This window comes from Diabrotica virgifera, chromosome 5, assembly GCF_917563875.1.
Source record: "Diabrotica virgifera virgifera chromosome 5, PGI_DIABVI_V3a".
NCBI lineage: Eukaryota > Metazoa > Arthropoda > Insecta > Coleoptera > Chrysomelidae > Diabrotica > Diabrotica virgifera.
The window spans coordinates 249,693,725-249,706,957 of NC_065447.1; the positions used below are offsets into that span (position 1 = coordinate 249,693,725).

Consider the following 13,233-nt stretch of genomic DNA (forward strand, 5'->3'; position numbering starts at 1 on the left):
CAGGTGATAAATAGCAGTCTGATTTTTGCATTAGAGTTTAATGAAAGGGTAACAAATCAATTGGAAGTTCTGTCGGACAAAATACATGGGACGTTTTCGTGGTCTGACCGTTCCAAATTTTTAACCTGTTCCACAATTAAAACTTCCCCTGTTCCAGTGTTCCCATATATCAAAGTCTGTCCGACTAGACACCCTTAAGCTATTAACAAATTTTCAGCTTGCTATTAATCAACTTTTTTTTCATCGCGGGATCCAGACCTATATTTGCCCACCCCTGACGTACAGAGACGATGTTCGTTGAGATAATCACGGTGATTCAACGTAAAAATGGGAATGGTGACTGAAAAGGATAAGCAGTTCAGCCTGAGAGTTTCATTTTTAGCTTTATTAGCTTTGCACCGATTGTCCAAACTGTCTTTAATCATTTTGAAAAAAATTCTTCGATACCATATGATGCTGCAATTGTTTTTAAAGATTCGCCTTTATCAATCCTACCTAATGCTTTTAGTTTCTTTTCCATTGACACTACAACATTTTTACGTTTCGTTGCCATTACGTAGACAAAAAACACGCAAACACAAACCTATCTGAAGCACGATTACAGAACGAAAGAGAACAATACAACTGTACTACACACAATACGGTCACAATCGGAACGATGTTATGTTATTTAATAACAGTGGAGACTAAGACCGTTGTTTAAAAAAGAATGTTTTACATAGTCTTTTAGTCTTTTTTAAACAATGCTAAGACAGTTTGAAATAAATAAAGGAATACAGGTGCCTGTTGTTTCCGATAATCCGAGGCAATGGACGTCGCTCTGCCGCCGTGTGGCTTGAGTCATTTTTACTATCGTATAGTTCAAATTACACAAATACACATTATCTCTCAAATATTATATTTCTGATACGACATCTAGAAGCCATGTTTCCCCTCTTCTAGAATCTGAGAAGACACCTTTACCAGTGATTACCAGATATGGGAGAGCTGTAACAATCAACAAGCTTTCTTTATAGAAGGGGAGAAATGTTGTGTATAACGGAAACCACCTTGCGAGTCATGACATATGACGGAGGTCGCTTCTGAAAAGCGCAGTTAGTTTTTAGGTTAAGAATGTGTCTCTTGTGGTGTAAAATAAAAGTCAATTTTATCATATTACGCTATTTAATTCAATACATATCAGTCCCCATAACACTCGAGTAACTGCAAATTTAGCATACTTTCCTTCCCTACTATTAATTACATTTCGAGTGTTAATGGGGGAAGGTACATAACTTCAAGAATACTCTCTGAAAATTACCGGAAGTACAGCTTATTGAATATCCCACCTTCGACTCGCTTTGCAGCAGCTACGCGCCAGCGCGCTTGATCGTAGTGAGAAATGTTCAACAGCTGTTACCCTTCTCGTTTGTAAATTATTCCGCGGTTCAAAAACATATTTCGGTGTGCATCACTTTACGATTTGCTCGACAAAAAAGAAATTGAAAATAAAAGTTGTCCCAACCAAAAACTACGTGACCGATCCACCTAAAAGTTTGCATAGATTTTCTTTAGTCATTTCGTTAGATAAAAATTTAGAAAATCGGTAACTACACTGCCGAGCAAAAAATCGGGTCACTCGATGAATTATACACGTTTGATATCTCGAATTTCTTAAACCTGTTGTCCGATTTGAGGATTTTTTTAGTATGTTTATAGAGCCTTATTATTTAAGAATATCAATATAATAATATTGTTGCAAGACAGGTAAATGCCATTTTACACTGGCTGTAACGATCATACTGTGTTTTTTCCTTAAAGTTTGGAACACTCTGTGGAGTATTATAGCATAGATAAAATGTTGAAATTAAAACTCAATTGTAGCCTTAGGTTTTCTTAACATTTTCTTTTTTTGATTCATTTGCTTATGTTGGATAATAAAAAAGTTAGGTACTTTAACAACTAGCCATGTTCTTTCATCGATACAGGGTGTTTCTAAATAAGTGCGACAAACTTCAAGGGGTAATTCTGCATGAAAAAATAATGACCGTTTGATTTATAAACATGTCGTCGTCACGGCAAAAGTCACTAAGTCCAAAATAACAAATATGAGAAAACGAACGAATTTAGTGACTTCTGCCTGATAACAAAATGGTAATTTTGGACTTGTGCATATTCAGTGACTTAGGCAACCATCTCTACGTACTTTCTAGGACTTCGATATGTCTGCCAGACTATCAAAATTGATATTGTGAATCGATCAGGACACTTAACTCAATTTGAACAAGATTGGACTTAGTGAGTTTTGCCGTGACGGCGACGATATGTCCGCAAATGTTTCGTTTCCGAGATTCGGGATGTTGAATTTTTTTCTTGCAAACTGACGATTTATTTGTTGCTCCAAAACCGGTAACAATGCAAATAAAATTTGGTACGTTTTATAAGGTAGTTATTGCGCATTTTTTGACATACAATTAAGAATTTTATATTCACCATTGGCGTCCATACGGGTATAAACATTTTAGATACATCCCGTATGCACGCCAATGGTGAATATAAAATTCTTAATTGTATGTCAAAAATGCGCAATAACTACCTCTTAAAACCTACCAAATTTCATTTGAATAACTCAACCGATTTTAGAGCAACAAATAAACCTTCAGTTTGTAAGAAAAAATTCAACATTCTGACAACAAACATTCAACAAATTGATTGTTCCTATGATGTAATTATTCTAACTGAGACTTGGCTGACTGCTGATTTTCTAGACTCTGAACTTGGTATGGAGAGTTACATTGTGTACCGAAAAGATAGATCAAGTGAAACTAGCATCCACACTAGGGGTGGCGGTGTTTTGATTGCGGTCAGGAAGTCAATCTCGAGCGCCCTATTTGTAAGCAGCAGTAATATTGAACAGGTGTTTATTACTATTGGCAGTGGTCAGTCTATGGCAATATTTGGAACTGTCTATATTCCACCCAAAGCGGAACCAGCTGTATATACCGAATTCAGTGAAAGTGTTGATGAAGTTAGTGAGAAGTATCCAGCTTCCAAACTATTTTTGTTCGGAGACTTTAATCTGCCAAACATTATGTGGTCTAATGATGAACTGTCTTCCATTGTTACTTTTGGTCAATATTGTACTCCTAATGAAACTCAATCTGCTTGGATATTGTCAAATCTATGTAATTTTCACAATTTATTTCAAATCAACACAATATCCAATTCTCGTGGGGTTTTATTGGACTTGATATTTGCTAATGACAGTTCTATTCAAGTTATAGCTTCTGATGAGGAAATAGTTCCATTAGATAGGCATCATCCTGCCTTGAACATTGCCATAAAAGATTTTCTTTGTAGTAATGGCTGCTCAACAAACCTGAACAGCTCTTACTATTTGGATTTTAATAACACTGATTTTAATGCCTTGAATGATTACCTGTCTTGTGTTAACTGGGATCAAATTCTTGAAAATCAAAGTCTAGATAAAATGTTAAATACATTCTATGAAGTCATGTACTGTGCTTTTGAAATTTTTGTGCCAAAAAAAATAATGTCAACAAAAAAGTTTCCAAAATGGTTCTCACCAGAACTAAAGAAACTAGTAATTGAAAAGAAGTTATCACATTTAAAATTTAAAGTTAGTTCCTCTCTAAATGATTATAATGCATTCTCGAGCCTTAGAAGTAAATGTAAAGCTCTAACAAAAACTTGTCATAATAACTTTATAGAAAAAACTGAGAATTCCATTCATAATAACATTAAATCGTTTTGGTCATTCATAAATTCAAAACGAACGAGGACAGGTTTACCAAATGAAATGTCTTTGAACAATATCACGTATACAACTCCAAGTGATATTGCAAATGCTTTTGCATTATATTTCTCATCAGTTTATTCTGAGAAAGTAATCAGTAAACGTGTTTTACCTCCCACCACCAATATAACGATTAATTCATGTAATATTACAATATCTCAAGTATATGAAAGGATGATGACGTTAGATGTGAACAGAGGTGCTGGTCCTGACAAAATACCTCCTATAGTTTTGAAGAAATGCAGTTTTATTTTGGCCAGACCATTGTGGAAAATTTTTAATTCTTCATTGTATGCTGGTTACTTTCCTGATCCATGGAAATTAAGTTTTTTAACGCCAATACATAAAGCTGGTAGTAGATCTGACATTACAAATTATAGACCGATTTCTATATTAAGTACCATTCCTAAGTTATTTGAACGCTTAGTGTCCGACTGCCTCTCGGTATGTTTCAAATTGTTTCCAGTAGATGAGCAATATGGTTTTCAGAAACACAAATCACGGAATTAAATCTTCTTTGCTATTTGGATGCGTTGTCAAGTGCTTTGGAGGGTGGGTATCAAATTGATTCTATTTATACAGACTTCTCCAAGGCATTTGACAGTGTAAATCATAACATCCTATTGTCTAAATTAGAAGCTGCTGGAGTAGGAAACTGCTTGAATGGCTGGAAAGCTACCTAATAGGAAGGCGCCAAGCAGTAAGGATCCAGGATTGTCTATCTCAGGATGTAGTTGTCAGGTCTGGGGTCCCTCAGGGTTCACATCTGGGTCCGCTATTATTTATTATATTTATAAATGATATTGCAGATATAAACTGTGATAAGCTTTTGTTTGCGGATGATTTAAAAATCTTTTCGAAAATATCTAGTCCTGACGATTCCGAAAATCTGCAATTTCAATTAAATAAAATACAGAATTGGTGTAAAGAAAATGAAATGGAGCTAAATGTCAAAAAGTGTCATAAAATTAGTTTTTATCAAGGTAGAACGTGTATTCCGTTTGAATATAAACTTGATAACACACCACTAGATTGTGTTAATACAATAAGAGATCTTGGAATACTGTTTGACAAATCGCTAAAATTCGCAGATCATATTGATTCTATTATTTCAAAGGCTTTACAGATGCTTGGCTTCATGAAACGAAACTGCTATGATTTTAAAAATCCCAATACCCTGAAATTGTTATACTGTTCTCTTGTTAGACCTTACTTGGAATACTGTTGTAGTATTTGGTCACCTTACTATAATGTTTACGCAGAAAAAATTGAAAAGGTCCAAAACAAATTCCTTAGGTTTTTGGGATTTAAAATTAGAGCTATTACTGGGAGTAACAGGTTTTACAGTTATGACGAAATTAGAGCATTTATAAATATCAATACCCTGGAAGAACGTCGTTATCACCATGATTTGAAAATTCTATATAGTTTGTTAAATGGTACAGCAAATAGTCATTATTTATTGTCTAAGGTTGGTTTTAAAGTTCCTTCATACAGTACTCGAAATGCAGTCGAAACCACTTTTCATGTACCATTTCATCGATGTAATTATGGCCTCAATGAACCTATAACTAGAATGTTACGTCTAGCAAATCAAAATACGGAGAGGCTTAATTTTAGTTCCACACCCAACCAATTTATACGCGACTTACAACAAATTAATATTGCCTCTTAATTGTTTTGTTATGTCCACCTTTACCAGTCTGTTTCTAATTTGTTCTGTATGTAATTTATATTATTTATGTTCACTCTATTTTAACTATTATATTTTATGTGTTATATATATGACTTATATTTAGTATACTAAATTGTTCCAAAATTTGTAAACAATTGTAACTTTATTGGGCTTGTCCCGTGGAAATAAAAAAACAAAACAAAACAAAACATTTCGTATCTCGGAAACGAAGCATTTGTGGACATAACATGTTTATAAAGCAAACGGTCATTATTTTTGCATGCAGAATTATCCCTTAAAGTTTGTCGCACTTATTTAGAAACATCCTGTATTGATGAAAGAACATGGCTAGTTGTTAAAGTACCTAACTTTTTTATTATCCAACATAAGCAAATGAATCAAAAAAGAAATGTTAAGAAAGCATAAAGCTACAATTGAGTTTTAATTTCAATATATTTTATCTATGCTATAATATTCCACAGAGTGTTCCTAACTTTAAGGAAAAAACACAGTATGATTATTACAGCCGGTATAAAATGACATTTACTTGTCTAGCAATAATATTAATACATTGATATTCTTAAATCATAAGGCTTATAACATACTAAAAAAATCACTCAAATCGGATAACAGGTTTAGGAAATTCAAGACATCAAACGTGTTTAATTCATTGAGTGACCCGATTTCTTTGCTCGGCAGCGTAGATATCTAAGGGTGTAAACTATGCAATTACCGTAACTGTACATGTTTTTTTTTAGAAATTTTGCCAATGACAATGCATAGGAATTTTGTAACTAAATAGTAGGCAACCAGTTATACTCATATTGGTTAACTAGTTGCCTAACCGAAGTTTTTGTGATATATTTCGATGCCTTAGAAGCCAATCGGTGTAAGTCAATCAGTGTTTAAAATGAGATACTAAGATGTTTCTGACAATAGTTGCAGAAATATAAGTAGTTATTAAAAACAAATAAACTGTCTTTATTTATCATAATATGGGTAACATATTCATAAATACAAACAAGGAAATAATAATATTATTATACCGGGCGGTGAATTGTAAAACGGGCCATAGGAAACTCAATGTAAAATTCTAAACTGTTGAATTCCTGCTTCCCTAATTATTTTACATCAAAAGTCATGAGAGAATATTTGTAGAGGATTGAAATCTGTATTAAAATCAAAAGTTAAAATTGCCACACGAAGTGTGACAATGACAGTATTCACACCATTGACTGAATGAAAAATCTTTATTATTAATACTTTCTCCGTAACTGAGGGTATCTTATCAACTGTATTTGTTTTAAACAATAAATGATAAAATAAAAATATTGACGGTTCAAAAATTTGAAAATAATAACTTCGTTGTGACACATTATTGCATTGTGTGTGGCCTAATTTTGCGATGAGAAACTAAAAAATGTATTACATTTTTACAATATTTCGGAATATGTTTAATTCATAGAACAATTCTAACAGTTGTTTTCAATACAGATTTTAATCCTCTACAAATAGTTTCTCATGTCTTTTGATGTAAAATAATTAGGGAAGCAGGAATTCAACAGTTTAGAATTTTACATTGAGTTTCCTATGGCCCGTATTCAAATTCACCACCCGGTATATAATAATAAGTGTTATATCTCTTAAGTTATTTTTAGGGAGAATGTGACTTACACCGTTTGACTTCTGAGGCATCCATTTCACACACTAAAAAAATTCATACTGTGTGGTAAAATTCTTTTTGGTTTTTTAGGTGGCCCAGGCTCGCTTGCACTGCATGCTAGACGGTTCGATAACCATGGTGGAACGGCTCCATCGGCACCACATCTACCCTCTGGTGCTACTGATCAAATTCAAAAGCACCAAACAGATCCGCGAGGTTAAGGACGCGCGGTACAGCATCGACAAGTTGTCGGGGAAAGCCGCCAAGGAGATGTTCGAGCACGGGCATAAGCTGGAGTTGGAGTACCGACACCTGGTGACCGCTGTCGTGTCGGCGGGCGCTAACGTGGCTCATATTTGCGCCCAAGTCAAGGCTGCTATAGATGCTGAACACAGGAAGAGTCAATGGGTACCTACTGCTGCGCTGCATTAAGCTTTTTCTTCCTCGTAGCATGGAAATATATCAGTGAAAGGGTTCTGTAAAAGGTATAATTATATATCAATTGGAGATTTAAAGGTGAATTATAGATCGGCAGAAATATCTGGAACTGCCAAGGTCAGATGGATCAAAAATTATGGTTACGCGACGTTGCCAGATCAATCTGGTTTCAAAGATTTTTTTTTTAGTTGTTACCTGTTTCACATTAGAATTTCTTTCTGTTTCCTCCTGCGTAAATTTTAAAACATTGTGTGCAATTTCACGGGATTGTGTACTTATTGTCCTATTTTTCACGGCACTTGTAATAATGTTTATTAAAAAAACATTCAATGTATTCTAAATAAACAACTATTCGGCTATTGTATGCACAATGCATTTTAAATGGATGTTTACTCTTTGCACGTTCAACTGAAGTCCCCTCTACTTGATTTGCTACGTGTGTGACCTTCGCCGTTTCAGATAGTTGTGTACAATTGTAAAAAAGGAAGGAAAAGTAAAAAAATTATTTCTGATGAATTCTTGAAAGCCTTGAGGGCTTTAAAACAAGAAGAATTAGCTACTACAGTAATAATTAAACTTTTTGTCCAATTCATACATATATAGGGTGTCCCGGATAATAGTGCGTTCCTTAAAGGTGTAGGTAGAGGTCACCAACAAAAAACTCTTATAACATTGTTTTCTAAATGACCGTTTGACCAAAAAATTAAAATACATTTTGGTATGCAAATTAAAATCTGGCAACTACGCGAAGTACGAAAATTTAAACTTATGTCAGTTCCATGTTTAGTGAACAGATAGTTTGGAAGAATCCTGTTTAGTGTCAATGCCTAAAATGTTTTCGAATCGTGAGTCCCTTACCCATTATGTTATTATGTGGATTATTTATGGCAGATCACTAAATGGAGAGGCATACTATAATTATTATTTCTTTCTAAATGTTTTGCCTGTATTTCTCGTCGTATGAATGTATGTGTTCGTGAAAGTGGGTTACTTTGAACATTTATTAGGCATAATAATTATTTTCAAGAAAGTACAATTTAATTATTTTAATTCACAAGTAAAAAAAAATGCTGATACATTAGGCTTGTTCTAGCATCAGTTACTGATACATTAGGTTTGTTCTAGCATCAGTTTCAAACGGTTTGAAACCATCAGCGAATAGGGGACCAGCGCGAGTAGAGGGGATAGCACTGGTGACTGTATTATGTTCTCTCAGTCTCTCACTGACCAACTGTTTGCTGACGGTTTCTGACTAGTTTGACTGTTTGCTAGAACAAACCTAATATTTTGTGCATTTAAGTTACACTGTAAACTCCAATGTAATTCAGTTAAAGCCCTCAGCATTCAACACACTTAAAGCTTACTAAATACATGATACTAGTTCAATTAAAAAATGTTTTTTTATGTTGAAAGATGTATAATTCGCTTAAAATTATGCAATAGGTATTTCAATACATTTCAAATAGAATAATTTTAGTAAACAAATAGTAAATACATAAGTACTATGAATACTGTAAATCACAAACGAGTTCTTATTATCTGTTATTATTTCGTAGTGCGTACGATGTTGCCAGGTGATTTATTAAATACAGGTACATATATGGAAAACAATGTAATCTTTTTTTTGGAAACGGTTAACTTTAGAAAAAAATGGTATCGGACTTTTTGTTGTAAATTGTGTATTCTATCCATACCTTAAAGGAACGCACTATTTTCCGGGACACCCTGTATAAGAGGTATGTAATGAACTAGTTGTCCATTGATGTTGGTTTGAAACATCATCTTGTATTATATTTAAGGAATTCTTTGTTCAGGACGAATACTTCTGTTTAAATCTAGGTTTCTCCTTGATTATTATTCAATTGTGTGATAAAAATACGAAATATGAAAAATTTCTAATTTTGAGTTAAATTTAATTTGAAAATAGGGGGCTGACATATATTACAAATAATTTTTTCGTAATGAAAATCGAAAATTATACAACAGAGTTATGGTAGGGGAGCAAAGTATGCTAAATGTGCAGTCACTCGAGCGCTTTGGGGACCTATTGGGATGTGAAGAGTAGGTCTTAAAATCAAAAAAAGTTAAGTAAAGTTTTCCATTTTAGCGGGCGCTTGTCATTTTTTAATTTAATTTTCCATTTCCAACAATCGTTTTTTCCGATTATAACGCCATCTATCCATAATTCAAAAAAAAATTTCGAATAAAAGTTACTTATTTTTACGTAAGGAATCCAAGTCTGCAATAAAAAATGAGGGTTCCTATTTAAGATTTTAAAGTAGCCCCCCACCCCACCTCCGTAGGGGGTCGTGTTTGATGCCATTCGATAGATTTTTCAAAAATATTGAATAAGTGTATTTTACAGTTTTTCGATCTGATCTTCATTTCGCGAAATATCGCGGGATTCGTATTTAAAATATTAAATTTACCCCCACCCCTCTCCGTGGGAAGTCATGTTTGGTATCATTCGATAGATTTTTAAAAAATATTAAGCACATATTTTTTAGTTTTTCGATCTGTCATTCATTTCGCGAAATATTCGCTCTTTTCTTGTGAAATTTTGGGACCCACCCATTTCCTTATGCCCGGCTCAAATCGTCAGATTTTTTAAATATACACTCTTTTGCATGTGCTTAACTTACCTTATCTTAATCTGACAATTTCGAGTTTTTTTAAGGATAGATTTTTTTTTTCGAGCCCCCCTTTACGAACTCCCCTGTGTTAAGAGCCGATATATGGTAGAGGTACATCTGCAGGGTACCAGATTTCTCCCCATATGATAATCTGACGCGCTCGAGTAACTGCAAAAATCCCCGCTTGGGCTCCCCTACCATTACGTTGATTTTTACATTTTTTACAATAGATATATAGCATAGAAATAATTTAGTATATTATTCATCGAGCATATTATAATGATGGCTATTACTCGCGATGATGAAGTTTACGACACGAGCCGTAGGCGAGTGTCGTAATTCATCAGAGTGAGTCATAGCCATTACATGCGACTAGAATACTATACTTTTCCTACGATCTTTTATTTTAATTAGTAAAAAAATATAATCATCAACTACTCGAGATTAATATTGTAATTTACAAAAATAAATGTTGTTTACCAATAGTACGCGGCTGAATAATTGGTTGCCTACTATTAGCAAATATTGTCTTATGTCTTGTAAAAATACAACAAGAAATAGTCAATTCAAGTTCTCTTCGTTTCCGAAAAATTATAAGCACAAATTTGTACTTACTGTCAATGTAATATATTATAGGAAATGGCTATTATCGGTGGACGTATTTTAAAAAGTTATAATGTACATTTATATTTAACTATATATAATATAATATAACTGTATTTATGTTATAATATATTTAACACAATATAACTTTATAAAATAAACACAATATAAGTTATAAATTCCAATAAACACAACAATTGCGCTAATGTCACTGTCACTGAAAATTATAAACGTCAAAATTCATAGTAAACAAGGTATAAACGTAAAAAATATACTGACCCGTTGTTACAGTTAAAAATTGGTTAAAAAAGTTTCGAAATTAATTATTGATATAAATTACAATACTTATTGTATTAAATAAACAAGTTTAAGTAATTTCATTTGCGGTTTATATGCATACAACTAATATATTAAAAGTGGCATGCACCACTTGAACCTAACTTCAACCCGTGAGTAATGAACTATTACTCACGGGTAAAGTAATTGGCGGTATTATCTATTCAACAATAGTGAATAATGAGTATTTTATTAAACCGTCTTGGAAAATAGTTATTTGTATTGCTAACGTAGCTCTTGTTAACTAAATTGTTTATAATCCATGAAAGTTCCCTAAATTTCAAATCTAGGCAACCAGTTAAACATAAAATTTAACGATAATTTAACTGGTTACCTAACCAATGTTTTGTGATATTTTAATATACTCCCGTTGATATATAATCATTAATTAGTTGTATTGTAATTGTCAATCGTTGAAAACTTTAGTCGTCGTTGTTGTTCCTATACAAACAAGCAATAAATGTCATTTTAGATCAACTTTTTCACTTAGAACTTTTAGAATATTGTTATTTATAACTCTTTTGAAAATTGTCATCGTTTATACGTCTTTTGCGACTGGACTTTATACATCGTTCATCTTTTATAGGACTTTTATATCGTTAAGTATTAAGTGTCTTATGTACTACAATAGCCAAGATTTGTAATGTTTATTAAAATATGTCGTTGATATTAGCTGATAACTTTATTTTTTTATTATAATCTACGTGGTATTCCCTCGCGATTTGGAGGACGATCTTATGTACAGCCGGTTCCTAAAAAAACTGATACGACTCTTAGTAAGATTTGATCATGTTGAGCAGTGTATTTGATTGATCTGACATTATATTTATTATGACACACAAATAATAAAATAAACAAACAACAAACAACTGATTACATATTATATTAATTCATAAATTGTACTAATTATTAAGGTCTAAATGTTTATATTATTTTAAATCTATCTTAACTTTTATATTAACTATCTAAATGATAGTTTTTACATCAAATAGATCACATAATTATTGTAAACGTGGATTATACAACAAAACAAATTAATATTCAATTCAGCCCTGTAACTTATTAAAATAAATATTATAGAAGTTTTCAGGGACTTTCAGCCCTCGGTAATAATGTAGTCTTTCATTCTGAGTTTAAATTTTTCAAAAATATTTATTAGTTTTCTCAGGATTCGAAGAAAATGAATACAATTAAAATACATTGAGAATTTTGACATGCGTCACAATTTTGCATTAACTCAATGTAAAATTCTAAACTGTTAAATTCCAGCTTCCCTAATTATTTGACATCAAAAGACATTAGAAACTATTTGTAGAGGATTGAAATCTGTATTGAAAACAACTGTTAAAATTGGTCTACGTAATTAAACATATTCCAAAATTTTGTAAAAATGTAATACATTTCAGTTTTCAGCCCAAACTTAGGCCACACACAATGCAATAATGTTCACATTTTTGAACTGTCAATATTTTTATTTTATCATCTATTGTTTAAAAACAATACAGTTGATAAGATACTCTCAGTTGCGGAGAAAGTATTAATAATAAAGATTAATAATAAAGTCTAATAACCGTGGAACAGAATAAGCTATCTGACAAATTTTAAGATTTGGCAGTGACATTGACAGTATGTAAATATTAAGTATTTATCCTTCAAAATACACTGCTCAATTTTCTACAAAATACGCTTCAAGAGTCGTATCAGTTTTTTTTGGAACCAGGTGTACCTATACGCTTTATATGTGATTTCCAAAAACAGTAAATGATTTAAACTTTTACTATTGATTTTGCTCTAATGTATTAATATATTATTAGATATTTGCTATAAATACTGTATATGGTAGAAAATGTTTTGATATAATAAAAATAACATCTAGTTAAATAAAATTTAACGTGAAGTAAATCTCCCTGGTGTAGTTGGTATATTTAAAAAAAAATTAAAAATCCAAAAGGATTACCTTCAGAACGTTTTCGGACTTATTAGTCCATCATCAGTAAAATAGAAGTAGAAATACTTCTACTTCCTTAAATAACTGACAGACTAAATGTGGTTCAATGAAGATCTAATCACTTAAAAAAATATATCTTAA

The 13,233-nt window shown here is 32.4% G+C and overlaps 1 protein-coding gene across 2 annotated transcripts in view; it reads left to right on the top strand.

Moving 5' to 3' along the window:
* LOC126884803 (disks large homolog 5) overlaps window positions 1–11,824 on the top strand; it is a 77,780-nt gene extending 65,956 nt beyond the window's left edge. For both annotated transcript variants that reach the window (XM_050651043.1, XM_050651044.1), the window contains one exon: window positions 7,225–11,824. In XM_050651043.1, coding sequence (XP_050507000.1) covers window positions 7,225–7,566 — 342 coding nt within the window. In that variant the 3' untranslated portion in view covers window positions 7,567–11,824. The remainder of the gene's footprint in view (window positions 1–7,224) is intronic.
* Window positions 11,825–13,233: the final 1,409 nt, after the last annotated feature.